Raw genomic sequence first — 26,731 nt, forward strand, 5'->3', positions numbered from 1 at the left:
TCGTGGCTTACGTGTTTGCCCATTGCCCACGAAGAACCCTGCGAAGAGGATCGTCGTCAGCTAGATATGGCAACTGACCCACAAGTGATCAAGTGATGAAGATACCCCAGAATTCAATAGCTATAGAAAAATAACACCATGTGAATCGGCTCTTGTTGAGTACGAGTCACGGTCAAACTGTGGGCCCGCAGAACACCTATTTTCCGGTACACAATAAGCGTTCTTCGCCCAGAAGCCGGATCTATTATGAACCAACAAACAACGGCCTGCTTCGTTTTGTAATTGGATGTCCATGCCATCGCTTGCATGTGTGATTCTCCATCGCGAAAGTCATTAAGCTAGTATAAGTAGTATTGCGCACTGCACGGATAATGCAACGTACCACGACTTGTATTGAGGGCAACAGTACGAAAACTTAAACGTGAACCGTTATCTTCAGCGTTGGCAAGCTCCCACGGACGGCATACCGACTCGGAAAGACGCCTCCCGCGCTCACACATCACGGCTATGCACGAATTCATTTACAATTACAGGCACGCCAGAACGGTATCAGTGTCCGAATCTGTAAAAAACCTCGTGTTATGAGAGTGGCCGTAACTTGAGGATACACCTTCTCTGCTGCGACTGCACGGATGCCATGAGGTGGCCAGAATCATGTACATATAATCCTAATCAAGAAGTGACCAGGGAAAGACCCCTTGTTTCAAGGCACACGCTCAAGGATATCGATGGTCCACTGTGGGGCCAATGTGATTAGCTTCATAAATAAATAAATAAAACATTGAAACGTCACGAGAAACACACTGCCGAGTCTCGTCGTTCTTGTGACTCCGAAGTAGATGAATTGTGTGAGTCTAGGTGATGATGCATGACAACGAGTTATATCCGGGATATGTACAAGTAAGGAATGACGACCCTCCGCAGCCCAAAGTACTTATGCGCTTGCCGATCCGCCCGCGTCGGCCTACGGAGACTAACGCGAGGCTACCAGATTCACTCACCACAGGTACGATTCCTTTCCATTTCACGCTTAGAGATCAAAACTGTGAGAATCAGGTTTCTGGACATACAAGTGATGTTAGTATAGTTTAATACTTTGTAGCTTCTGGTACGGCATTCCACACAAAACGCGAGCCTCATTGGTAGATGTTTAACGAGTTAAACTCAAAATAAGCGTTCTCGAATGCTGATGGGTTGTCGTCTACGTAGTCTGACAATATGGGATGAGGTTTTCGAGATGCTCACTAGAAGAGTGGATACTACTCACCGACACATGTAGATGGACATCCAGACGCAGCGTAAACTGAACTGCTGCCTGCCCAGTCACCGCCTGGTAAGCCACGTCTATCAGCGTAAGTGAAAGTTCAAGGACGATCATCACACACAAAATGTAAGGTTGATGATGATGTTGTGCTCTCCAAAATGAGTGGAGAAATCGCAATCAGTATCGGGAAAGTATGCGGCTGGTGTCCCCTTTGAAATTGTGTTCGATCAGGGATTCAAAGTCTGTGGAAATAGCATACCCAATTGCTAGTATTGATGCTTGACCCAGGAGAGTTGATGTCGCTTGGAACAGAGTCACTCAGTCCTCTCCCAAAAGAAAATCTTGATGTAACTTGAGCTCCTTTCTATCGCATACCTGGCCATGGATCTCTGTTATTCTGGCAGAACTAATGACCAACATGGAGTGCATACCAGCCACCACCGTTGCTGTTAAACTGCGGACCATAGCTCTTGTCGTCGTTAATACTGACTCCACACCCAGAATTGCCGTTATCAGTATGCGTCGCAGTCGGTACCATCAGAGGTGCTAAATTCAATTGCATCAGGTTCCACCGAATACCTGGAGACTCGATGAACGATCTGACCCTGTCATTGGGCGAGAAGAGGGCATTGTGCAATCTGAAACCCAATTTTAGTACCCATAGTTTTCGCTCCTCGAACGTGATCTTACTAGAGCCCGTGTGTAGACTGCATGTGTTGGGAGTTTGATCATTGACACCTTCTACAATGTCCACTTCGCCCTGTGACCCTGAGTTATAACAGAAACAAACATCAATCTGGACATACTTCATTCGGCCAGTTTGCCCCCACTTCCTGTGGTGAATGTTAATGAAAGAAATTATCCTGTGAATGGGACGAACCCTGTTAAATCAATAGCACCGTGGTGCACTCGTCAGATGTCAAGACACTGAGACGACGAGCCATACTAACCCTGATCCGTAGTCAAGCTTCAAGTCAACCGACCACAAAAGATTGAACGCACAAATAGCCGGCCATGTTCCACAACCTTGTGGCATATGCGCAATATCGAAACTGAATAAGATTAGTAGAATTCTTCGCACTCATGCAACAAGTCCGCGTAGACGTACATTGCTACATGAGTTTCATATTGGATATTTGACTCGATTCGAAAAGAATTTCTTCCCGGATCGGAGGAGGACAATGTCGTAGTATAGTCCGCTCGGAGCAGTGAGTTTATTATTATCCACTGAAACAAGCCCATCTGCTTCGGCAGTACTCTCATTGACATAGGTCCTAGGATGATGGTATGAATCAGCCCTCAGATACTACGATTCAGGGGATGTCTTACACTCTGCCGTTGGTGGGGTCCGGGATGGCTTGGAAACTGAATGCGTCAAGGAAGCTCTGGCCTGCGAGCTGGCTCGACCTTTGGTACGTCGCACCCAATGTCATTGTTACAGCGGGGGCCAAGATGACGAAAGAATGAAAGTCAATACGCATGATGACTATAGAATACATGAAGAATCTTCAACTGGTGACCGAACGATTTCTGGGCCAGGTTTTAACTGCCTTTATAGCAATGAAGGCCCATAGCCGATCTGATGACGTCTCCCAGTGCTCTTACCTGTAAATAATGAAACTTGACAGTGCGCGGTCAACATAACGACGATATGGAATGGTCAGAGGTATGTGCTCCATAGCAACGCCACTCAGCCAGGATGTAGCTGGTGCTTTTCTGGATCGATATACCCCTGACACTCAACATGGATCATTATCGCCAGCCCGGGCGATGAATAAAGGATAGGCTGAAGTCAAAGTTGACAAGCCTCAGACCCGAGCAGCTTCGTAAGGTTGGAGCGCCAGTATAACAGGATGAGTGCCTTCGATTTGTGTAATTCCTGTCCTCTTAAAATAAATCAGCTCGGACGATCGCACCACCATTGAGCATAAGAGCCTCATCGGAAAGATAACTTACACCGTTGCACGTTAACCCCAAGTCGCTTTGTGAGTTCCTGCAAAAATCCAATAAGATAGGAACGGAGCATACAAATCTGTGTTAGTACCACTGAAGTCACGCTAGTGGCCGATACCGACGAATGCGGTGATGGGTATAACATACCTTAAGCTTCGAGAATGCACATGGACTGATCCGGATCCCGGTCTTGCCTCGTGCTCTCCTTCTGACTACAGGTGACTGAGGAATAGTACTGCCAGTTCTACAGAAGAACAATTTGAAAGGAGCACACTTTAGAAATGCACATCATGGTTTGTCGTTCTACTTTTGTCACGTTTGACAGTATCATCAAAATTCCCCGAAGCAGTCTAAAGGTATTCCTCTATCTTGATCAAGTGACCGTATGTGGTATTGCATGTGAATTTTCAGTTCAATGATCATTGAGTGGGTTGGAAGCAAGGGAGAAGATATACTGCGTCTAGGAATGTTTATGCTACATACAAAAGTTTGTATTGCACTGGCATAAGCGTAAAGTTCGTGTGAGTTTTGTTGTCTCAACTTGAGCATCATGTGATCCAATTGATTTCGTTCCAGCGCAAACGAGAGACTTACAGTCCTTATTCGTAGGCACCCTGATCAAGATACCATGATAAAACTCCCAACAAAATTTTGATTACATGTTCCTACGTGTTAATAACCATTTGGAGTGTAAGTATTTTATACGTCACTGTCAGATGACACTACGCTCCTGGAACGCAATCGTAGCCATGCTAGTTCCTTCCTCGGAGTTGGTCATCAGATTTTGGAACATGGTCCCACCACAAACATCTGCACGAGTGTGACAAGTTGATGAACATCACAATAAATCTGAGCTCCCACGGAAGATGAATCACATAGATCAGCGTGCCAAGACCTTTGGAGACAGGAAGCCAAGGTTTAAGCAAGGAACAAGGGAACACAAACATACAGCATGTTGTTGCTGATTGTGAAAGATGGTTAAGTTATCAACCGAGTTCAGCTCAATGCCAACTTGCTAGCCATGTAAACATACACAGAGTATATTATTCCAATGTAGCGCACTTAGAATGTTGTCAGGACAGATTGTCAAGTGCGCCTATAACATAAGCTACGTACGCTGATGTATAGAGCATTCATCAGCGACCTGCTTTGCCTCTGCCCGAATTAACTGACGCCGTGTTTTCTGATACGAAACTGCTTACCCAGACCAATTCAAACCAACAAAAACCATTTTAGTGAAAAGTTGCTGCGGTATTGGGATCAACCCACCTCTTGGCCGAATATCAGTGCTGGAAGATATTACGGTGAAATCAACAGTTCACACTCGCCCCAGTCATATACCACGGCAGTGCATGATGCAACTACGAAATCACAGTCAAAGATAGAGCGAGACACATTGATACCATCCCATTTGCTCTCCACGAACCTACAAAATAGCTGGAAACGCAATCCATAAATATTGAATGACCATGAACTGGGGTCACTTGGGACCAGGCCTTACGTTGCCCTGGCTCGCGCTTGTTCTTACCACACTCGTCCCTATAGGTCAGGAGAAACGTTTGCGTGGGCCCATCAATAGTTACCAAAGTAGTCACGTCGACTGTGGCTTCAATAGTCCAAGTTCGGCCGTCGGTCAGTACCAGTTCATGATTGCAGGACTCCGATTACAGATTTCCCTGTTGCCGTAGTTCACCCGGTTCGCCACCTTTAACCGCTGACCGAGGGGCGCGGCATCATGCTCCGAATCTGGCCAACAACCACAGCAAAGTGGATTCGAAGAATCGGAAGATCGGGGTTGGCAGCCAGAATAGGGTGAGGGATGTCGTCCGGGTCTCTCTCGTAAATGGTTTGAAATCCAATATCCGGTGGTCACTGGTGTGGAGCAAGTTGGGTCGGAGGAACACACCATGTTTGGGTGTGTTTATACTGCTTTACTCACGAAAGTTGGCTGTCACAACATTTACTCAATTTATCATGATCATTTCGGACTGCAGGTGACACTACGAAACATTATCTGCTCTCTATGTCCTGTACTTTCGAGCGAATGGCGCGAATAACTCCTAGCACAAAGTCGTAACAAGATCTGCGGGACCGTTGCGAATGCCGAACAGTGCTTGACTTGTTACTCATTAATCGAATCATGACTTGCAATCCCGTTATATCAGTCTGGCCGAAGTTTGAGTGTGTGACGTGTGTACTGTGCGCACGTAAGTTATTCTCTTCTATATCCCTTGATGCGGTACACCTATCTCCCACATTTACGTCTAGAAGCTGACTTTGCACATGTGTCATGAAGTGTTTGAATTGTGGGTCCATCATGGTATGTGACGTCCCAATTGATCTACTGGTGAGGCGCAAAGAGTATCCTTTCTCGTGATCCGGGAAATAACATGAGGCATTCAAGCGCTCCGTAATATAAAGCCCCCCACTTGACTGTATTCTGGACGAGTACGACGTGTGGTACTTGTTACTACGAAATGTCACCGTCCCCCAGGGTGTGCTACAGTTATTCACAGACCGCTAGCTGTCGATTCGGCTCCAAGTGCAGGTTTGCGCATGACGAAGGGTCAGAAGTCACCAATGATGTAGGTCAATATAGCCGCCTTCAATCTTTCAGACAGGCTAAGACATCGTGCGTCTAGAGAAAGAGGCGCAGAATTACGCATGAGCGCTCCCAAACAGAGACACAGGCACCTCTAGACGATTTTTTTTGCAAAATATCCCAACTTCGAATATGACTCGTCTGCGTCAGCTTCATTGGAGTTTTACCGGATGTGCGATGAGTTTGGCTGGGATAAGGAAGACAAAGAGAGAGAACAAGCTTCCCGTGATTTCAAGGACGCCCTTGTTCAGCAGTTCAACGACATATACGGCACGGATGTGAACGATCTCACTTCATGGCGCACTTTGTGTCAGATCGTCCACGTTTCACCGATTCCTGATACTCTTGAATCATGCCGCGAGGTAGAAGCTTGACTTGTCCCCGCCTGCGTTGTACTGACAAGTGTGGTCACATTTTAGGCGGTCAAAGCCACTCATGTCAATATTGTTGACTTGGTCGATACAGAAACGACTGGGGAGCCGGTGACAGTATTTGTTTCGGAGGTGGACCTGAGCAAGTATACCATATCGATGGGAAAGTTCTTTCCAAGAGACAATGCATATGCTGGTGGTCTCTTAAGGTACCTGCTCCGCCGTATCATAAACCCCAGACAAGAACGCGTGCTTGGGTCTAGTCCGGAAGACGCAGAGCAGGCGTAGGCGTCACTAGAGACTACTTCCCGATTCTTATGCTATCCTTGCACATGTAGGTGCCGTTGTAAAGCTTCTAGTCGAGTTCGTTTTGTGGTGCATGAGCACATTCAAGTTACCGTGATGTCAACGACATTAGAGGTTTCATGTATGAGTTATACTCGTACGGCTCGTATGCGGTTACAGGAAGGTTTCTAGTAGCTGAATATTGCGGGACGATGCCGAGGTTGCACTAGGCAATGGTTGGCTTCAGAAACACACGACCAGTCACGGTCACTTCCTGCCAGCTGCAGCAGTCGCTCTATTTTTTTTCTTCCCTCTTCACACACTCATTCGGATTCATTCCTGTGTTGGCTGAAACACGGTTAAGCAATTCCAGCAAGGTCTCCCAGGTCGACACGGGTATCGTAGACACGCTGCACAAGTCGCTCAATTGCACAATAGCCGTTTAAGTCTTGATGATGATCGTACACAGGCATAGCGAAACTCCAGTGTCCTATCTCAGGGAACAGGAACAATTCGCAGCCCACAACACATTCTGCCAGGCTTGGTAGTGAGATCGTTCCTAGAGTCAGCTTAGAAACATGTCACGGTCGACCAGAGGTTGATTGCGCAGGTGCTTTGTACGACGGCCAGAGAATCTTGCATCGAGATATATCACAGCTTACCTCTGCACCAGAGAATGAAGAAGTGCGTGGTATTCAAAACTAGCAGCTAAGTACCCGCCAATAAAGTGGTTTATTGAGAGCGGGCTCCTACATATTATAGACGACAGAGCAGCTTCGAAGAAACTCTCAAAGTGGCGGCGCCCGATGCCCCTCGTAAATGGTTTGAAATCCAATATCCGGTGGTCACTGGTGTGGGGTCGGACTCGGAGGAGCATACCATGTTTGGGTGTGTTTATACTGCTTTACTCACAAAAGTTGGCTGTTGCACATATACTCAATTTATCATGATCATTGACTGGTGACACTACGAAACATTATCTGCTCTCTGTGTCCTGTACTTTCGAGCGAATGGCGCGAATAACTCCTAGCACAAAGTCGCAACAAGATGTGCGGGACCGCTGCGAATGCCGAACAGTGCTGACTTGTTACTCATTAATCGAATCATGACTTGGTGCAATCCCGTTATGGCATATCAGTCTGGCCGAAGTTTGAGTGTGTAACGTGTGTACTGTGCTGCATGTAAGTTATTCTCTTCTATATCTCTCGATGCGGTACACCTATCTCCCACATGTACGTCTAGAAGCTGGCTTTGCACATGTGTCATGAAGCGTTTGAATTGTGGGTCCATCATGATATGTGATGTCCCAAGTGATCTACTGGTGAGGCGCAAAGAGTATCCATTCTCGTGATCCGGGAAATAACATGAGGCATTCAAGCCGTAATATAAAGCCCCCCACTTGACCATATTCTGGACGAGTAAGACGTGTGGTACTTGTTACTGCGAGATGTCATTGTTCCCTAGGGTGTGCTACAGTTATTCACAGACCGTTAGCTGTCGATTTGGTTCCAAGTGCAGGTTTACGCATGGCGAAGGGTTGGAAGTCACCAATGATGTAGGTCAATATAGCTGCCTTCAATCTCACAGACGGGCTAAGACATCGTGCATCTAGAGAAAGAGGCGCAGAACCACGCATGAGCGCTCCCAAACACAGACACAGACACCTCTAGACAATTTTTTTGCAAAATATCCCGAATTCAAATACAACTCGTCTGTGTCAGCTTCATTGGAGTTTTACCGGATGTGCGACAAGTTTGGCTGGGATAAGGAAAACGAAGACGAAGACGAAAACAAAAAGAGAAAAAAAGCTTCCCGTGGTTTCAAGAACGCCCTTGTTCAGCAGTTCAACGACATATACGGCACGGACGTGAAGAATCTCGTTTCATGGCGTACTTTGTGTCAGATCGTCCACGTTTCACCAATTCCTGATACTCTCGAATCATGCCGCGAGGTAGAAACTCGCCTTGTCCCCGTCTGTGTTGTACTGACAAGTGTGGTCACATTTTAGGCGGTCAAAGCCACTCATGTCAATATTGTTGACTTGGTCGATACAGAAACGACTGGGGAGCCAGTGACGGTATTTAGTTCGGAGGTGGACCTGAGCAAGTATACCAAATTGATGGGAAAGTTCTTTCCAAGAGACAATGCATATGCTGGTGGTCTCTTGAGGTACCTGCTCCGCCATATCTTAAACCCCAGACAAGAACGTGTGCTTGGGTCTAGCCGGAAGACGCAGAGCAGGCGTAGGTTTCACTAGAGACCACTTCTCGATTCTTATGCTATTCTTGCACATGTAGGTGTCGTTGTAAAGCTTCTAGTTGAGTTTGTTTTGTGATGCATGAGCACATTCAAGTTACTGGATGGGTTAGCGATGTCAACGACTTTAGAGGTTTCATTGTGAGTTATAGCCGTACAGCCCGTATGCGGTTACAGGTTCCTAGTAGCTGAATATTGCTGGACGATGCCGAGTTGACCAGTCATATGTGGTCACCTCCTGCTAGGTGCAGCAGTGGCTCTATATTTTTTCTTCTTTCCCTCTTCACACACGCATTCGGAGTCATTCCTGCATTGGCTGAAATACGGTTAAGCAATTCTCCCAGGTCGACATGGGTATCGTAGACACGCTGCACAAGTGGCCCAATTACACAACAACCGTGAAAGTCTTGATGATCATCGTACACAGGCATAGCGAAACTCCAGTGTCCTATCTGGAACAGGAACAATTCGCAGCCCACAACGCATTCTGCCATTGGTAGTGAGATTGTTCCTATCAGCTTAGAAACATGTTACAGTCGACCGGAGGTTGATTGCGCAGGTGCTTTGTATGACAGCCAGAGAATCTTGCATCAAGATATATCACAGCTTACCTCTGCACCAGAGAATGGAGAACTGCATGGGATTCAAAACAGGCAGCTAAGTACCCGCCAATAAAGTGGTTTATTGAGAGCAGGCTCCTACATTTTATAGACGACAGAGTAGCTTCGAAGAAACTCCCAGTGTGGCGGCGCCCGATGCTTATGATCAATTCACCCGTTCATCACACAAAGCCAGGCCGCCGGTGACGACATTACCACCATTTCTGAGTTCACGGACAATTAATGTCGGCTTCCGTCCATCATGATCGTCCCGGTCGAGCGGCGAAATACCGCATCACGTTGATATAGCAGTGTTTTAAGCACATGAAATCCCACAGTCTACCGGACTAATTCAAACTCTTTATCAACGATCTAGGCATTTACCTGTAGACAAGACCACGATGGCACCGCTGACGATCCTTGTCGCTTCGTACACTGACTCGATCTACACACTATCCTTTGATCCAACACCATTGACAGGATCTCCGACACTTAAACTCCTCGCTCGAACACCCGTTGGGCACCATCCGTCGTGGATCGCATCTCATCCGTCCGATAAATCCCTCATATATACAGGGCTCGAACAGGCAGATGGAGAGGTCGTCGCGATCAAGTACGGAAGGGGTGGAACCGTCGAGGGAGGAGACGTGGTGGCCAGGGCCAAGAGTGGTGGTGCAGACCCTTGCACCCTTCTTGTCACGGAGGACGAGCTTATCATTGGAAATGTAAGTCCCCACAACGTCGATTCCACCTGTTCTGAGTGATGAATATTTTCCCTTTCTTGTACTCGCGTCTGCACCCAGTACTCCTCTGGCACAATCGCGACCCTTCCGGTATCAACATCTGTCCCTTACATACTTTCACCAAACCCATGGACGCTTTCGATGCCCTTTGAGCATGTAGGTCGAAACAAAGCTCGTCAATCTTCATCCCACCCCCACCAAATCATCTTCAATCCACTGGACCAAACGGAGAAAGAGCTCCTGGTCCCGGATTTGGGTGCAGATAAGGTCTGGAGACTCACCAAACAAAGCGATGGCAAGTGGACAATTTCCGGTCATATCGACTTTGAAGCAGGGGGTGGCCCACGACATGTCGCAGCTCGAGGTGTGTCATTCACTTCGACTCCTGAAATCTTATTAATTGTTACAACAGGAACTACCCTTTACACGCTGCTGGAGCTCACCTCAAAGCTTGCTGTACACACATTCACTCCGCTTCCGGCGCTCCCAATTCCTCTTACATCTCTGTTCACGCTTTCTGCGTCACCGATACCGGACACCATGATCGCAGCGGAAATTCTGCTACCCGAACCCAACGCATCTTTCCCTGAAACATTCATCTACACGTCGAACAGAAATGACCCTCATCCAGAGGGTGACACTATTGCAATATTCTCTCTCGCCTCTGGAGAGGGTCAGCCAGAGCTTGTGAATGAAGTGCGTACGGGGCTAAACCATGTCCGGGGGATGGCGTTTGGAGGCGACGAAGACAAGTATCTAGTTGTGGGTGGTGTAGAAGGTGGTGGAGTGAAGGTATTTGAGAGGATTGATGGTGGTAAGGGACTCGAAGAAATTGCGAAGCTCGGTGCAGACGTTGTAGGATGTCCCACTGGCTTCTTGTGGTATTGAGAAATATCGTGAAGTCACCGGAAGACATAAGTTTGCTCGCCAGCTGGGGTGTGAGGTGATATTTATGGTGTCTGCCACATCAGGTCCCGGGTGTCAATGCTTGTTATGTAGCGTCCGATAGAACGGGCTTTTAGTATATTGCTCGTGAAGGAAAACCGATATGATAGTGATTTATAACAGTTATGACTCATGATTACAACAGAAATAGATGATTGGAACACTGCTGCAGGTGTTCTCACTGCGGTGTTCTCTATTCCAGATTCGACGATGATCCGCGGTGGTTTCATTGTTCCATGCCTGCCTCTGCCATTTATGAACTGACGAGTGTCGCCCAAGAATCTATTGAATCAATTGTGCTGCTCAATCCAATTACGTGTATCTGTCATTCGTTTACAAGGTAAGTTCACAGAGCACTGAACTTGTTCAGGCAAGGGCAAAGAAGATGTCGCTGAAAAATGACACACCAGCAGGCAGCGCAAGCTACGGCATGCGCAGTGGTCAGCCAGGTAATGTCGTTGAATTTTGACCACAGACTTCGTGTGCATATGCTATATAACCCTGACCACCGTGATCCTGGGCTGGGAAGCCTTCACGACATGAAAGCAGAGTGTCTGGACGTGCGTGATGGGCAATGCACAGTAATCCATCCACGGGACTACTACTGGACAAAATTACGCCACGAGGACAGGGACGACGATTACGACCACCCTTGGCAGCACTATGCTCGTGTTCCCGCGGTCTGTTAGACCCGCTTTCTATGTGATGGGAAAGCAGTCTGTGAGACCACCCTCTCCAGAGGGTCTCCCACTCTATTCCGCCAGAGGTTTCAGAGTATCCTCCAGGACCTCGCAATGAAGACCTCCATACTGGTTGGAGGGCTGTCTTACATTGCAATGGAGGGTCATGTGTGAAGTTCGGGAGGTTCGGGAGGCCTCTAGCTTTCGTCGAGGGTCTCTGACAGTCTCTGACATTCCTTATGTTATTTGATCCTTTGGTGCCTACTATGTTATTTTTATTCAAGTCATATGTTATTTCAATTATCTCGTACTTTCTTCATGTTTTAATCTACTTGTTGTGATGTTCTGATTAACGGAAACATCAGATCCGGGCAAGCATATTAATGATCTCGGAGGCAACAGCAGGCTTGGAGGAGCCGCTATACTGATATTGACAAAAACGAGTTACAAAGATATCAATGTAGGTGGGGTAGGGTATAACACGCGGGTACGAGACAGGGCCAATGAGACTAAACAGACGACGAATGCAGGCACGAGCGACACATGATGCGAAAAGAGCAGATCAACTAAAAACGTCCAAAAACACTTGAGCAGCGAATGTAGGCATGAGCGGCACATGAGGTGAAAAGAGAAAATCAACGACAAACATCACAAAACGCTTGAGGAGCAAGGAGGACATTAAGTAGCGGGAGGAGGCCTTGGGGGATTGGGCAGATCGCGACGGAATGCTCGTGGTATAGCATCATAGTCCAAATGAGCACCTTCATCCCATCTCGAATCCTGAAATCTCCTACCGGGGCCTTGAGGGTATCCTTCCTCGCGGTAACTCCCTCCACCAACTCGACGACTATGATAGGGAGATAGTGATTGCCCACGCTCATCGAGGTCATTGTGCCGGGACCTGTATCCACCTTCATGAGTATAGCCTAAGTCACCCCCAGGACCGTACCGGGTCGGGTAGGCACGTTCGCGCTCACTAGGACCATAGTTACCATGAAATCGGACACAGGTGAGCTGTCTCGAGTATTCAAGTCACTTTCCATACGAATATCGCCAGATCCATAAGGATCTTGAGGTGGACCATAGCGGGGATTGCGATGGTAGAATGCGTCACGGGGGTGAAGAGTGCCACGGTCGAGGCCACGCGCAGGTTCATGGGAGTACCCTCGGGTGTAAGGATAACGAGGATCAACATCCCAAGGATTGCGAAGGCCATCACGAGGGTCACGTACGGCCTCATGATGGTTGCGTGTAGGGTCGCGAACAGCACTTCGAGCATCTTCATGAGGTTCACGACCATCTCTAGGGTGACGGGGAGGCTCACGACCATCTCGAGGGTCACGGAGAGGCTCATGATCATCTCGAGGGTCACGGACAAGGTCGCGTGGAGGGTCGTGATCATCTCGAGGGTCACGGACAAGGTCGCGTGGAGCGCGTGGAGGGTCATGATCATCTCGAGGGTCACGGACAAGGTCGCGTGGGGGGTCATGGAGAGCGTTTGCGCAGTGGGCTGTCACGAGGGGCATCATGGGGAGGTTATCATGTGGACGCTCGTCCTGAGTCTTGTGAGGAGTGAGGGGGACGAGGGTGGTTGGAGTCACGAAGAGGCTGCTGGTCGGGAATATTGGGGGCCGCTGCATTCAATGGGGCGGTTGGGGGTAGTTCTTCCTTATCTCCTACTACTTCATCCTTCGTCTGTGCAGACTTCTCCTCCAAAGGATCAGACTGGATGTTAGCTGAACCAGTGGCTTCGGGGATGACGCCCGTTGTGGTTTGCAGAATTAGCCTTCACGCTGTTGTCGACGTCAGACTCAGAGTCCGAGTTCCCGTACACCATACGCAGGCCACGATTCATCACCACCCGAGAGCCCTTGGTGACTGGGCGTGGTTTAACATGTTCTAGAGCATGTAAATTAAATCACTTGAATCAATGAAGTTAAGAATGAAATGTACCCTTTTTAGACTCATCAGAAGGTCCGTCTCGAAGGCGCATTGCTTTACCAGCATTAACTATCAAGCTTTCAGCAAACAGTAAGGCGGATGCACATGGTACTCACTATGTTCTGGTGATGGGGTCCATCGGTCGACGATCCCACTGTTAATGGGGATAGTGGACCGCCTTTCGCAGGGAAAGTAGTTGAGGTTGGCAAGGGAGGCGGAGGTGCCTTGGATTGCACATTATTCTTACCTCGCCCAACTTTCTTCCCCACTTTTGAAGCGTTAGTCTTTTCAATCGACGGGGCAATCTTCTTTGACGCACGCGATGTATTCGCGGACTTGAGCTTCCTCTTCTTTCCACGTCCTGCTTCTTCATACTCAGAGTCGGGCTCTCCCACAGGGATTCTCTTCGGTAGACGTAACTTCGATAACCTCACCTCGGAGTTCCGATGGCATGGGAACGGCTTTGGAAGGACGCGGGCAGTGGTAAAGGAAGTCGAACAACCTTGAAAGGGCGTGAGGGTGGAGGTACAACTCGACTCGCATTTTTGTAGTTAGGCTTTCGCACGTTCACTTGAGGTAGGGGCTCGAGCGCAGAAGTTCCAACTGCATCATTGACACTTACACCCTCCAATGATTCATCATCAGAGGGTTCATCTTCGGAGGGTGGTATAGGGGTGCTTGGGTGCTTTAACACCCTTCTGACCTTCGTAGTTGCTGTGCTGGGCTTGAGGCGACGAAGACCATTGTGATCAGTATGGCCGTCAAGGAACAACCGTCGCAGCGCCATGATGGGGCCATTCAGAAGGAGGTGCCTCGCCCTCGATTATGGGCTTTCTCTGAAGCTATTGCAGCCGCTATATATCGTGTAAGTATGACATTGTTACCCATAATATGATACGTACTCGATCGTCGTCGGGAAATTTGATGATGCTGCATAGTGCCTGCCTTCAACGAATCGACAAGCGCAGCGATCTCCTTATACATCAGCGCCCCAATGCCTTTGTTTAATGCATGTTTACTGTGAGCTTCACCGGGAAATAGGCACTTGTGTGCAGGATATCCTTGGATGCTGAGATTGGCTTCCACGAGTGCGGCTGGCATGAGCTTCCAGGGAAAATCTTTCCGCCGTGTATTTTGCAGCCAAATTGGCTGGTGCGATGCAGGATATATCAGTCTAAATGAAGATGAGTGGCAATGGTCGCACATTACCAGCTGCCTGGTGATTTTCCTGCTCACGAATTTCAAGTATCCTCCCGTCCCTCCCTCCACAACATCAGAAGCTGGTCTATGTCGTGGGTAACGGTCGGTGTCTGTTTTTGATGGCTATCGTCCCCGGTTTTCTGGAAAGGCATCATCAACTGCAGATAGCGATGTGGTGTTACTGGTTAGGGCTATGTAAGCATCAGTAGCATGAACATAAATGTACTACTACACGTGGGCCTTTAAATAATGACCGATGATCATGTCATCGCTGGCACGGCATCGCATTTCCCAGAATACGAGTTATGAGTACATGTTGACGTTGAAGGTGAAAAATGAGCTTACCCCACCAGCACCAGGTGTGTTGTAAGAATGACCAAGCGAACCGTCTTCATTAACCACTTTTACCACATAATACAACGGCTGCTTCAAATCCAATCTAGCGGAGCGGACTCGAGCTATAACATATGTTAGACAATGTTGTCACTTCGGCAGAGATACGCACGATGCTCGTCACACTCCGTAGTGTTTTTTGGAATGCTTGTCCGCGCTGGGCAATAGTTTGGGGAGACGAGCTCAGGATAGCTACTTCCTCATGCTTAGATAGGATGTCTTGAAGGTGTCGGGAAAGGTTGTCCTTGAATTTCTCGTAGCATTTTCTTCGCAATGTTGCACCTATGGAAGAATATAAGCATGCAGCATCATGCCGTTAGTTTTCATATGAACTCTACTAGGTGTCCCACTGCCTTCTGATTTCTCTTTTTCACAGCGGCCGAGCTCCTCCTGCAAGTGGTCCTTGAAGTAATTGGCTTACAGATTCCAGTAATATTAGTGCCGTTCACACTGCGTCCTCGAGCCTTCAGGTATAAATTGATTAGTTGAGTCATGGGGAGGGCGGTGGACGCTGCAAGCTCAAGAAAGTGACGCTCAATGCCCACAAACCCAGTGTCGAGTGCTGCGTTCATATCTGCTGACCTGCGGCCAGTTACCGCTTGATCCTCTGGTGCATTCTCGGCTCACTCTCTTCAGGGAACCGAACGCGGTAGGTGGTGGCCGGAGAAGAATAGTGACCTAGGTCAACTTTGGACTAGGATCTCTTGTCGAGGCAAGGAGTGCATGATCAGTGGAAGCAGAGAGAGGCACCAGGAGTCTTACCGCCACCATCCTTGAGTGGTGTTGGCGTGGGGATGATGTTTGTGGCTGGACTCGGAATGGCTGAATGATCTGAGGCGGTACATATGGTGCAGGATGCAGGGTGAATGGTGAGTTCTGCATCAACTCCGAAGACGGTTGCCTGTGGATCCAGCGAACATCCGCGAGACATGAGAGGCTGACCAGATGAACTGGCGGGAAAATGAAAAGGCGTGTGTGAAGGCAGAGGTGCAAGGTGGGTTGTGTTCTGCGCATTGGTAGTTTTACGTCTTGCACGTTGGTCACAGACGGTGCAGGCCACAGCGACTTGTCGCCCGCTCCAGCCATGCCTAGAGCTTGATCTCCGAGTAATCCAGCCGTGAAAGTATCAGGCTGCATCATTCCGAAATCACCAGATGGGTTTTGCTGCATCCAAGGAGACTGCTGGTCCATAGGGCCGTAAAACAAATCCTGCAGTTGTGCAGGACCTTGTAGTGGAGGAAAGGGTGAGTTGTGCCGACTGTAAGCCACGTTCAGCGTAAGCGATGACGTATCGCTTGTTGAAGTTGAAGCACCGTCCTGCACCACGTGGTGGAATGGACCAACGGAAAGCTGAACGTCGTTAGAGGTATTTTGATAGGCCTGGCGTCGGGCAGAGGCGTCCTTGACAATACCGACGTCCCGCACTGTGGCCTTGAGTCTGGTCCTCAGCCGTGAGGGAGTCAACTCGGCAGGCGGTGCTTCATATCGACGACCTCCGCCAAACTGTTCCTCAACATAGTCGAAGGATGCAGGGGATGAGCCCATGTAGCTTGGACCAGGAGATGGCTGTTGGTCGACACCAGAAGGCATTTCTGGCTTTTGTTGCGTCATGTCTGCAGTTAAGATGTCAATGACAGAGCAATATTTGGTACGTGGGCATGCGTACCTATATACAACAGGCGATGGCGAGAATATATCGGAGTGAGAAGTTTGAAACCTGATCTCCAGCGCATCGTAAGTATAGACATCATACTGACACAAGAGGGTGTCGCTTACCAGATCGGGGGTATGTTCAACGAGGGTAACGTCGAGGTGGTCTGTCTGTTGAGCGGATCGCGTAAAATACTAAAATTGAGGGCAGCATGCGCATAGGCATCATTCCAAGTAGTAACACGAAAGAATGTTGCTTACCAGAACAGAGGGACGTTCAACGAGGGTAACGTTGAGGAGATCTGTTTTTGGGCGAATTGTACAAGATGCTAAATAAAATTGAGGGGAATACTGGAGGCGAAAGAAAACGTACCCCAAGGGCTCATACTTAAGACGCATAACCACAGCGTTGCTTGGTGGAAGGACCATCGGTTCATTAAGACTAAAAAGAGATAGATGAGCATTGATAGAGAGGCTACATATGAGATACGAATTGATTTTACAAAGGCTCTGTGGAGGGTCAGAGAGCTACACTCACAATATCGTGCCTCTTGCGGCGAGGCTCCAAGGAGGGTTCCGTACAAATCACTAATGGTGTTAACGAGACTCAATCAGATTGAAAATAAAACTAGTACTGAGTTTGAAACGTACTAATGGAGTCACAGACTCACAGCCACCCAACGTACTGCCAACTGATGCGGAAACAATGGTAAGATGTAGGTGAGAGTGCGGTGGTTGAACGAAACTTACAAATAGCCGTCATCCCACCAACGCAATCAGACGAGCAAATTTTCCTTTTTGGTCAGACCGCGTGAAAAATTTGGCCAGCGGCGAGCGCCCAGCGCCCTCACTTAATTACTCCCGCAAACAGCCTCATGCATGCTGCATCTGTGATTAATCATCGAAGGCCATGCATGATTATCTGCGATAGTTGCGTACCACGACCTCTCGCTTCGTGAGCATCGAGTCTTTGCGGATGCCCTCAAGAACAACCTGCTCACCATCAAGACCATCACCAAACAAGGTGCCCTCGCAAATCTTGTGGCCTCCCGCAGCCGTGTCATCATCGAGGAAGCACCTGCACCTCATTCCGACCACACCCATGGGTGGCGCTGGTATGCGAATGGTCGATGTGATCGGCTGGGTCTTCCTCGCCTCAAAGTCAACCACAGCTCTCCTGAGACATCTCCTGGGTCATCCTGAGCCACCTTCTGCACAATGTCCAGCTCCTGGGCCATTGTCTTGTGGACGAAATCCTGCATCATCTCTTGCATGGTGCCGGCCTGCTCGTGGGCCGCTATCTGGTGCACGCTCCTGTAGTGGCTCACGCAATGTCACCGGCAGAAACTCAAGATGTTCGTTGAGGTCCCACTCCCCCCACCCTCCTGGAGGTCGAGTTTCAATCCAGGACGAGACCTGTCACTGGTAGGTAGCGTCCAGGAGCTCATTCCGCAGATAACCTGCATTGGGCAAGGTTCGCAGAGTTCTGATGGGACTGCTCGTGGGGAAGATGAAGCCGAGGCAGAGGTGGATGAGCTTCTGGCGTCCCTTTGAAGTAAAGTGGGGCTGAGAGATGTCACGCTTGGGGTTATGTAGTGCTAGAATCTTCTTTTTGCCATTGCTCACTTGTTTGGATTTTGATACGTACATTGTGAGCGGTGTCGTTTAAGACATGGAGGTATAAAAGAAGATTGAACGTTTGAACCGTGCTAAGATCCTTCATAAACATGAGGCAATTGTGAGCCAATGAGATTGAAGATACCAATAGTGCTGAACTTGAAAGACATATGTAGAGGCATTGACCACTTATCACGCTGTCTGGACTAGCCTCGTCGACGCTAGCAACACGCCCCATCATGCTCATACAAAGATTTTGACAAGAACTTCATTGTGGATGGCCATATCACATTTCAACAGGTAACTAGGTGGTACAGCAGCGAGATGTTCATATCAACTTTGGTTGACTTTGACTATTTGTCCAATCACTAACCTCACCATGGGCCGCCGAGCTAAGTACCTCACATCGGAAGAAAAACTAGCAGCTGCTCGTCAACATACGGAATCATATTTACAGTCAAAACGGTAGGTATCATTCAGTGACTTGTTATTGCAACGTTGTTGATATGTTTGGCAGAGGCAAGATCATTCGACAGGCTCAGAATGCTCGTGCCTACGCCAAACGTCATGGTCGACGCGGACCTCATACAACTCCTAGGGCCCTGCACAACCCTCTACCGTCTTCAATCTCACAGTTTGCCAATCCTCCTCTTCCCAAATCATTCTCTTTCACCAATCGCTCCATGGTTCTGACTTGATCGATGTTTCGGATCTCTCCCAGTGGGATAAAGCCCCGCCTTACAATTCTCTGCCTCCACCCGACTCACCCGAAGAACAGCGTTTTACAGAATCTCTTTGACGTGATGCACGGACATAATTTGCGTGTGGATAGGGAATCTCGCGCTCATCGTCAAGCTGTGTATGATGCAGGAGGGGTCTGAAGTTTTGGAGGAGCTTCGAGACGCACAGAAGAGGTTGCTTGCAGGCTGGGATGACCTGAATGCTCGTATCGCTAACAACCTACAGGTATGTGGAAGACACAAGCTTATGGCTGAGTGCTACCGCCATGGGTCGCGCGGAGGATCTTAACTTACCAGAGGGAGGTTGATTTGCTAGTTACTGGGCAGAATCCATATTGTCTTAGTCCATAATACCTGTTATTGTACTACTCTACTTCGAATCATGCCTGTAAACTGGTAATGCAAGAACCATAGTCCGCAGATAGTATCGTAGATCGTCCATGTCCTGCTCTCGTACTCCTGTAATATGTTTGCCGCGTACAATAGCAAAAATTGTCGCCAAAACCCATACACCACAGTCGAAATCATTGTTCTGAAGACGTTGGACCTAAAACAACACGAAGTGGTCGGCAAAGTTGTGAAAAATGGAGGATGAAACTCACGTTCAAAGGTCGAGCAACCCAGCCTTCAAGGTCAATATTAACACGATATTCGTGTTGGCGCGCAATAGCAAGGAACCGAACAATTAATCTCATTATATCCTTTCATTAAGATCCGATCAGTCAAACGCAAACGCATGATTTAAATTGAACCCACTTCGACGTCCTTTTGCCAAGGCTGCCTGTCACCTAGGCTATCAAAAAGATGAAGTTCTTTTGTGGACAGCCGGATGACACATAGCACCCAGTGCCCAATGCCCGACGGACGATGAATAGGAAGTACCCATATATCCTTTTCCCAATAACGAACCCATGATGTATTGCGCCAAATGACATTGTCTGGCGCATTGTAACGAATACGGGGAAGATCGTGGGTTGAGAGGATGGCGCATTGTGCACCCGATGTCCTGAGTTGAGAGTGCCAGAGAAGTATGGCACAACTGTTGATGCATACATCATTCAGGCGTGCTGTAGGAGAACTAAGGAAACCGATGTCCCTAGGGTCAAATATCTGATACGGGATTCCATCCGAGCTAGGTTGTACTCGGGAGACAATTTTGCCTGATATGAGAATGCCGCGCTCACGCAATGGAACATTAAAATCATCCGCAAGAAGATTCTAGTATGATACATCAGTGCCGTATTCCTGACAGTAAATGTCAACCCACCTCAGGAAGTTCCCAATGAATGACGGCAGTAGCTTCGCGCACATGATCAGTTGAGTCATCATCATCATCATCATCCCACTCTACCGTGCCTATCTGACCCTCCAGAACGTCAGCAAGCGCTGTTTGTTCAGAATCAATGGGAGGAGGATGGTCAGGATCAGCAATGGAAAATTCATCCCCACCCTCGAGATCTGGCTGCAGGTATGCCAGCATTGATGGCAAGAAGTGTCGTGCTGCGCGAGGTTCCCGAGAGGGTGGTAGCTACCTCCAGTGCATTGTTGACTAGGCTAGCGAAGCATGCCGGAGAAGCTAAGGAATTGGACCATCGAGATTGAAGTCGGACAAAATTAGCATGCCGTTGCTGTAATGGGACAGCAAACGGTTCATCTAAGTTAGATTACACATCAGCAAAAAGTTGCTAGAAGAATAGAATCCACTCCCTTTCTGGCAACCGAAGAGCGAGTTCGAGCGCTGCCAGCTCATCACCAAAGAAACGACAAAGATTATCAGCCTCAATGCTGAGGCGGATATGTTCTTCTTCACATCGATCCCGTTTGAGGAGTGCACGTATACCGTCCCTGATGCGTGAGTCCTCCAACCATCGGGGAACTTCTCCTACCGATGGTGTAATCCATACATCTTCCATTAATTTAGGGTCGTTGCGTAGTTCCGTAAGTTTCGTTGGAAGAGGGGAAGGCAGGGGAATCCCCCAACTCGGTTCGTAAAGGGAAGCTAACCGTTCACAGTAGGAGTTGAATTTTCGAATAGCGGTCATGAGGGCAGGTTGGCGCTTTGCTATAGCTTTGCGCGTATGCTGATGGAGCTTAGTGCCTGTAGGTAATTAACAAAGTATACCACTGTAATTAACAATGGGGTTCGAACTCACCTAGAGCTTGTTGGGCGCCTCCAACGCGCGGTCAAGTTTGTCCCACTCGAAGAAGCTTGCAACGGCACGTTTGCGAACATTAATTTTGAGGTCCCGCGCCATTAAAAGGGTACGAACAAAATCAAGATTGACCCCTTGAAGTTCAGGGAACCGATCATGAACGTTTAGAGATGAGTAAAGAGCCTCAACTTTGTCCATTAGCCGACTATGTCCCCTCTCCAGGCTCAGCAGAGCTTCGAATGTATCGTCAGAGGCCGATTCTTTTTCTAGCATTACTCTGGTAGTCTGTAGTGCTCTGTCCGATGCATCGAGATCTGCCTGGAGGGCCAACACGGTGTCCAGCTCTTTCTTGAGGCGAGATGGAGCGTCTTGGAGGACCGTTTATCAATACTAATGCACTATAATAAAATGAACTCACGAGCACGTATGGATAACTGTGAATGCCGTTGGTGGGACCACTGAGACCGTAACTCGTCGATAGGGATTTCGCATCGGTCTAGTACATCTTGTGCTGCAGACCCTTGTTCTTTGATGCCACGTCTAAGGCGACGTTTGATCCAATCACCGAGATCAGCGCGCATTTCGGACCCTATGGCTGCGGCTTGCCGATCAATCAGCCAGAGGCGACGTTGACGCTAAAGAAGGTTTCGCGTGAATAGGGTTATAATGAAATTGAGGCGGGACGCACGGAAGAGGTCCTCTCAATACCAATCAGGCGAACAAAGCGCGACCAAAGACGCTCGGTCCCTTCCCCGTCGGACAGGCCAAGCCCAACGCACATTCGTGGGTTATAAATGAGCTGACATGCCCACTCATGGCCGTAGGCATGCATTGCAGTCGTCGCAAAACGAAGTCGTGTGGTGATACTTTCAGGAAGGATATCATACTGGAGAGGTGTGAGCGAGCAATCTAAACGTTAGTGATAGCATACTTTTGCGAGGGATCGCGCCAGAACACATCCAACGTCATATAAAGCAACAACTGTTGCCTGGTGCGGGAGTAATGAAAACAAGTGTTGGAGGAGGGCTACAGAGTATTTCTGTTGTTCTCCAGGAGAATCGATGTTAGCGAAAAACAACGGGATATCATGGCGACAAATTAATGCCATAATACCTGTGTCATCGAAGTTATCCATCGCGGTCTTCTGCTTCTTGCCGTCAGCAGCCTCATAAGAAGTTTCACATTGGTCCACAGCCTCGTCAGGGATGAGGGAAGCATAAGTTCTTGGAGGATGCTTATGTAGGGCGTCTATCCGGCGGCCGATACCATCAACGAAGGTTTTTGGGATAAAGTATGTAGGGTCATAGAAGGGTGGACAATCGCCAGCTGCGCGTCGGTGGCGGTGATGGAAATTCCCATCCGTTGCAACATGAATATCGCCTCCATCGTCTGGGGATCTACCATAAAGTATGCCCCCGAAACAAGCAGGGCATCTTTGAACCAGAAGGGGCGCGCATCGACCTGGATGTAGGGTAGGAGAATGAATTTCAGGGACGTCAGATGTTGCTTGCAAGGTCATGATGCGGTCCCGGCTTTGTTGGAGAAGGGTCTCGAGTTGTTGTTCGACTTGGACTTGCAGTATGTCAAACCACTGGACAGCATAGCCGAGACCTCTGCGAAACGGGTCCTGGATAAGTCCGCCCTTCCAAAGCATGTTAGTAGTAATTTAAATACACAATTGAAACTTACTTGTGCGTCTGTCATCTGAAATCCCCGTCGAGAATAATGAGTCTTTAATGCTGATGCGAGAGCATTAATTGCATCACATGAACGCTCAAACAATGTGCGATAGAATGAAAGTAGATCCACAGACACAGCCATCCGAGGCTGTGATGGAGCGGTTGGGAATAGACCATGGTGGACCAGAACCTGCGGGAGACTGGAGCACGCGCAACTTAGTACATCTATAGATTCAAATCCTACACAAATGTCAACGCACACCTCCGAGTCTTTGTTGCATAATGATAGGCTTACGATCGAAGAATAAACAAACCAATGTGGTCTGTTTGGGTGAGCACGATGTTGTCTCACATGCAGATATGACTGGGCGGATGATCTCTAGAGTTTTGCCCTGGGTTCGTCCGAAATAGCGAAGTAAATGGTTGACGAGGGTTGGCACAAGTGCCGTCCAGGAATAATACAGTGAGTTGGTTGATTTATCTGGCAAAATCCGTCGTTTGACTGGCGTGTCAATTGCCGGGGTGTCAGACTTGGAGGTTCTAACATTCCGACGTCCTCGGAGTGAAGTGGGTGGGCATCATCAACGTTTATGTGTTGGGCGGTATCATTGCAGTCCCCAGCGTGAGCAAGGTCAGCAGAAAGTACTTGTGGGTCTGATTTTTCACCTCGCGGCTTCATAAGTTGCTGCATTTCAGCTAGAAGTCGGCGACGCTTCGCCTCCGCACCCGGTATCTTGATCAATGTTTGTGTTTTCCGTTTGTCTCGAGCTTTCCTCGGGCTCACAAAGTGGTGGCCTAGCCCTGAAGATGTGAGCTGAGATTTGCGAGTGGGATGAGGTGTGGAGGACGACATTGTGGAGATAAGAGAAGGACATACCAGTATGAAGAAGTATCAACAAGGCTCCAACGCTAAGTTTGTGGAAAGCACGTGAGGGATGCGCTGGAGGTATGGGACATATTTCTAGAGGTCTGCGAGAGGTGTCGTGAGAGGGTTTTTAGGTATTTTAGAGGCGCGAAGGGGTTCTGGGAGGGTGGAGCTAGAGGGACGCGAGGGAAGCGAGGTGGGCTAGGAGTAAGTGTTATTAATAGATGGGGGGAGGGTGGGTCTCAGAGACCACTTTCCCATAACATAGAAACCGGGTCTCTTGGACCCTTTATAGGCACCGAGAACTGATGCCTGAGGTGTGCCGTCCAGGCATATGAAGCACCTATGACAACTGCCACCCACGCATATGAAGATGGTATGACTACTGCTTCCCGCGCATATGAAGACACTATGACTACTGCTGCCCACGCATATAAAGAATGTGAGGACCTTGCCTGCTTGGAGGGCGAAGTTACTGTTTCAATGCTTCAAGAAGAAGGCAAAGAACTTCTGAACGCTCTACATCAGGAAAAGCCTCCTGGGCAAAAATTGTAATAATTTGCGCTAAACGATGTTATTCTGATAATTCTATCTAATTTCAAGTTTTAGGAATAAAACGGCTAAAAGACGATAATGTACAATGGAATTATCGAGACTTATTTGAAAAATACAGTAAGTGTATCTATCTAGATACGAGTTCAACCAAAAGTGTTACAGTCATCTAGAACTGTATCACTCGACCACTCTCGCAGGACGACGGCACCGAAATTCGGTAGAAGATGGGCACTCCGCACGATCTTCGACAATGGCACAATGCTTGCCACTTTTGCGCCACCAAGCAAGGAATGCGAGACCTTGTAAAGGCCGTGGTGTCGATCGGGAGCCAACAGAAACGACGAGAACCATTCGATATAGGTACAATGTATGTCAGTAATAGCAACACAATAATGAGATCACAGCTCACAAACAGCTGGCAGGCAACGACTTCGATCGGCATGGCTCTTGCTCGAAGTGGGATCACACACTCACTTCCTGTAAATGGCGGGCAACGACTTGGATCAACATGGCCCGAGCTCGAACGAGGATTGACACACTCACAAGCTGCGAATGGCGGGCAACGGCGAGCATGCACGTTTGAACAGTGGCAAACGACTTTGCTTGAACAACAATTGACCACGTCATTTTTCACACGGTCTCACGTGTCACGTTTAAACATCAATTTTTCTTACAAGTTCAACGACTTCGTTCTCAACCTTCCACCATCATGATGCCACACATCATCTCGCATGCCTCCAGGTGTGTCCTTTATTTTGTTCATTGTATTGTACTAATGTGTTTGCCCTGGTGCAGCCTACCCTCACAGTTAACCTTATAGCCTTGCCCCAAAATTATCCTCAGTAAGTCTTCTATTTATTTTTTTCTCGTCTTTCATTCTCTCGCTCACTGCTCTCAGTGTCTCGTCCTCCTTTCGGCGTCTAGTCAGTGTCTCGTCCCCTCTCTGCGTCTTCTCCCCTTTCGGCATCTTGTCCTCCTCTCCGCATCTCTCCACCCTGGGCATTGTGCCTTCACCACGCGCCTCCTCGTTTCTGTCGAGCCGCTTTGTCATGCTCATTCATGTAGTACGTGAACGCATCGACGAGCGCATTTAATTCATCATAGTTGTCGAGGATACCAGTGGAATCTGGTGTGGGAATGGCAGTAAGTTTTGCCGGTGTGGATGGTGCCGTTTGACATGCCGGATACTGACGCTACTCGAAGGGCTTTGAAACTGAAGGGCAATGATCATCTCGCCAGTGAGCATCGAAATGCTCTGTCGCTACTCGACCTGGATGGCATGGCCGACGATTAGGTTCTGATCCATTACTGTATTTCCGCATTCATTAGTGATTGTACCTAAATTCCTCGTACCCTCGTCATCAGCTGTTTCGCGATTACTTAAACACATCTTTTAATCCAATATTAGTCTTTTGTTCTTGTAACATTGCCTGGGACGCGTGATCTGTGAACCAACATTTGTAATAACGGCTTCTGCAATTCACCACAATTATGTCTAGTCAGCTAAATCTTGATAATTATCCAACACTGAGGAGGGGGTAAAAAAGTCCTTCTAAACTATATAATCTTCCTAATTCCCTAAGGCTGCTAATTAGAGCTAATTCTTGGATTTATCAAAGATTATCAAAATTTTGGCCGGGAGGTTTTTCCTGATGTAAGGAGAAGGCAAAAGAAGCTTTCGAACATTCTAAGGAGAAGGAGAAAGAAGCTTTTGAACGCACTAAGAAGAAGCAAAACTTTTGAACGCTCTCAGGGGAAGGAGAAAAAGCTTTGTGCTCACAGGCGAAGGCGGAGTTAATCAAGACTATTCTTGAAATCACCTTAAATCATCGCCTGGGTATATTTCACTGCCATGTTGTGACAGCAATCCCACTGACCCGCTTGCCTTCAGGGAGACCTTAATGTTGGGCAATGCAACCCAACATCAATGATGTTCTGGTCCGGAGGGAAGCTGAGGTGTCTCGGCTGCGAATGCAAGTTGCTTGAAACGTCTGTCGTGATAGATTCAGGTTGTGGAACTGTACGAAATGGTTGTATGATCGTGCAATATGGTGCTTAGTCTGGTATGGCGTATACATATTTGGAGAATGTCGGTCACCCTAGTGGCGAGAGTTACGGCGCTTGATGTACCTCTCAAGTATCCGTGATCCTATTTCAAGCGCATCAAGGCTGGGTATGTTCTGCTCCATAGCTTGTCTCAACTTGCATAACTTTTTCTAAACCGAAATCCGAACGTTTAT

At 48.3% G+C, this 26,731-nt stretch overlaps 7 protein-coding genes across 7 annotated transcripts; 3 read left to right on the forward strand and 4 right to left on the reverse strand.

The window, feature by feature from the left end:
* Positions 1-1,055: 1,055 nt before the first annotated feature.
* Positions 1,056-2,807, reverse strand: DFJ58DRAFT_820927 (glycoside hydrolase family 16 protein). The gene is made up of 13 exons (XM_041391988.1): positions 2,594-2,807; positions 2,522-2,538; positions 2,373-2,463; positions 2,267-2,316; positions 2,071-2,093; positions 1,955-2,024; positions 1,837-1,902; positions 1,696-1,810; positions 1,617-1,639; positions 1,524-1,588; positions 1,386-1,473; positions 1,268-1,330; positions 1,056-1,210 (listed from the first exon to the last, which is right to left on the reverse strand). Exons 1-13 carry the CDS (start codon positions 2,743-2,745, stop codon positions 1,137-1,139), a joined length of 897 nt encoding a protein of 298 aa, XP_041236454.1. The 5' UTR covers positions 2,746-2,807; the 3' UTR covers positions 1,056-1,136.
* A 1,761-nt stretch (positions 2,808-4,568) lies between these two features.
* On the forward strand, positions 4,569-5,115 carry DFJ58DRAFT_820929 (uncharacterized protein). Its single transcript, XM_041391989.1, has one exon. It carries the CDS (start codon positions 4,681-4,683, stop codon positions 4,903-4,905), a length of 225 nt encoding a protein of 74 aa, XP_041236455.1. The 5' UTR covers positions 4,569-4,680; the 3' UTR covers positions 4,906-5,115.
* Positions 5,116-5,977: 862 nt separating this feature from the next.
* On the forward strand, positions 5,978-8,732 carry DFJ58DRAFT_670416 (uncharacterized protein; the record flags this gene model as incomplete). The annotated part of the gene is made up of 4 exons (XM_041382861.1): positions 5,978-6,181; positions 6,239-6,439; positions 8,115-8,426; positions 8,484-8,732. Coding segments are annotated over 4 exons (966 nt in total), but the record flags the coding sequence as incomplete, so codon positions are not given.
* Positions 8,733-9,384: 652 nt separating this feature from the next.
* DFJ58DRAFT_917923 (Lactonase, 7-bladed beta-propeller-domain-containing protein) lies at positions 9,385-11,190 on the forward strand. Its single transcript, XM_041395557.1, has 3 exons — positions 9,385-10,055; positions 10,134-10,437; positions 10,486-11,190. Exons 1-3 carry the CDS (start codon positions 9,732-9,734, stop codon positions 10,959-10,961), a joined length of 1,104 nt encoding a protein of 367 aa, XP_041236457.1. The 5' UTR covers positions 9,385-9,731; the 3' UTR covers positions 10,962-11,190.
* Positions 11,191-12,333: 1,143 nt separating this feature from the next.
* DFJ58DRAFT_735597 (uncharacterized protein) lies at positions 12,334-14,426 on the reverse strand (the record flags this gene model as incomplete). Its single annotated transcript, XM_041386664.1, has 9 exons — positions 12,334-12,599; positions 12,648-13,332; positions 13,382-13,484; positions 13,531-13,597; positions 13,652-13,708; positions 13,756-13,817; positions 13,887-13,907; positions 13,959-14,000; positions 14,074-14,426. 9 exons carry the CDS (start codon positions 14,424-14,426, stop codon positions 12,334-12,336), a joined length of 1,656 nt encoding a protein of 551 aa, XP_041236458.1.
* Positions 14,427-14,880: 454 nt separating this feature from the next.
* DFJ58DRAFT_847448 (uncharacterized protein) lies at positions 14,881-17,645 on the reverse strand (the record flags this gene model as incomplete). Its single annotated transcript, XM_041393456.1, has 13 exons — positions 14,881-14,997; positions 15,185-15,297; positions 15,341-15,514; positions 15,654-15,696; positions 15,815-15,910; positions 15,995-16,845; positions 16,868-16,898; positions 17,009-17,077; positions 17,144-17,184; positions 17,256-17,324; positions 17,421-17,444; positions 17,554-17,574; positions 17,633-17,645. The coding sequence occupies 13 exons, from the start codon at positions 17,643-17,645 to the stop codon at positions 14,881-14,883; spliced, it is 1,662 nt and encodes a 553-aa protein (XP_041236459.1).
* A 6,989-nt stretch (positions 17,646-24,634) lies between these two features.
* DFJ58DRAFT_670408 (uncharacterized protein) lies at positions 24,635-24,850 on the reverse strand (the record flags this gene model as incomplete). The annotated part of the gene is made up of 1 exon (XM_041382860.1): positions 24,635-24,850. A coding segment is annotated over one exon (216 nt), but the record flags the coding sequence as incomplete, so codon positions are not given.
* Positions 24,851-26,731: the final 1,881 nt, after the last annotated feature.

Source organism: Suillus subalutaceus (genome assembly GCF_016647625.1).
Source record: "Suillus subalutaceus strain FC151 chromosome Unknown DFJ58scaffold_221, whole genome shotgun sequence".
In the NCBI taxonomy this organism is placed as follows: domain Eukaryota; kingdom Fungi; phylum Basidiomycota; class Agaricomycetes; order Boletales; family Suillaceae; genus Suillus; species Suillus subalutaceus.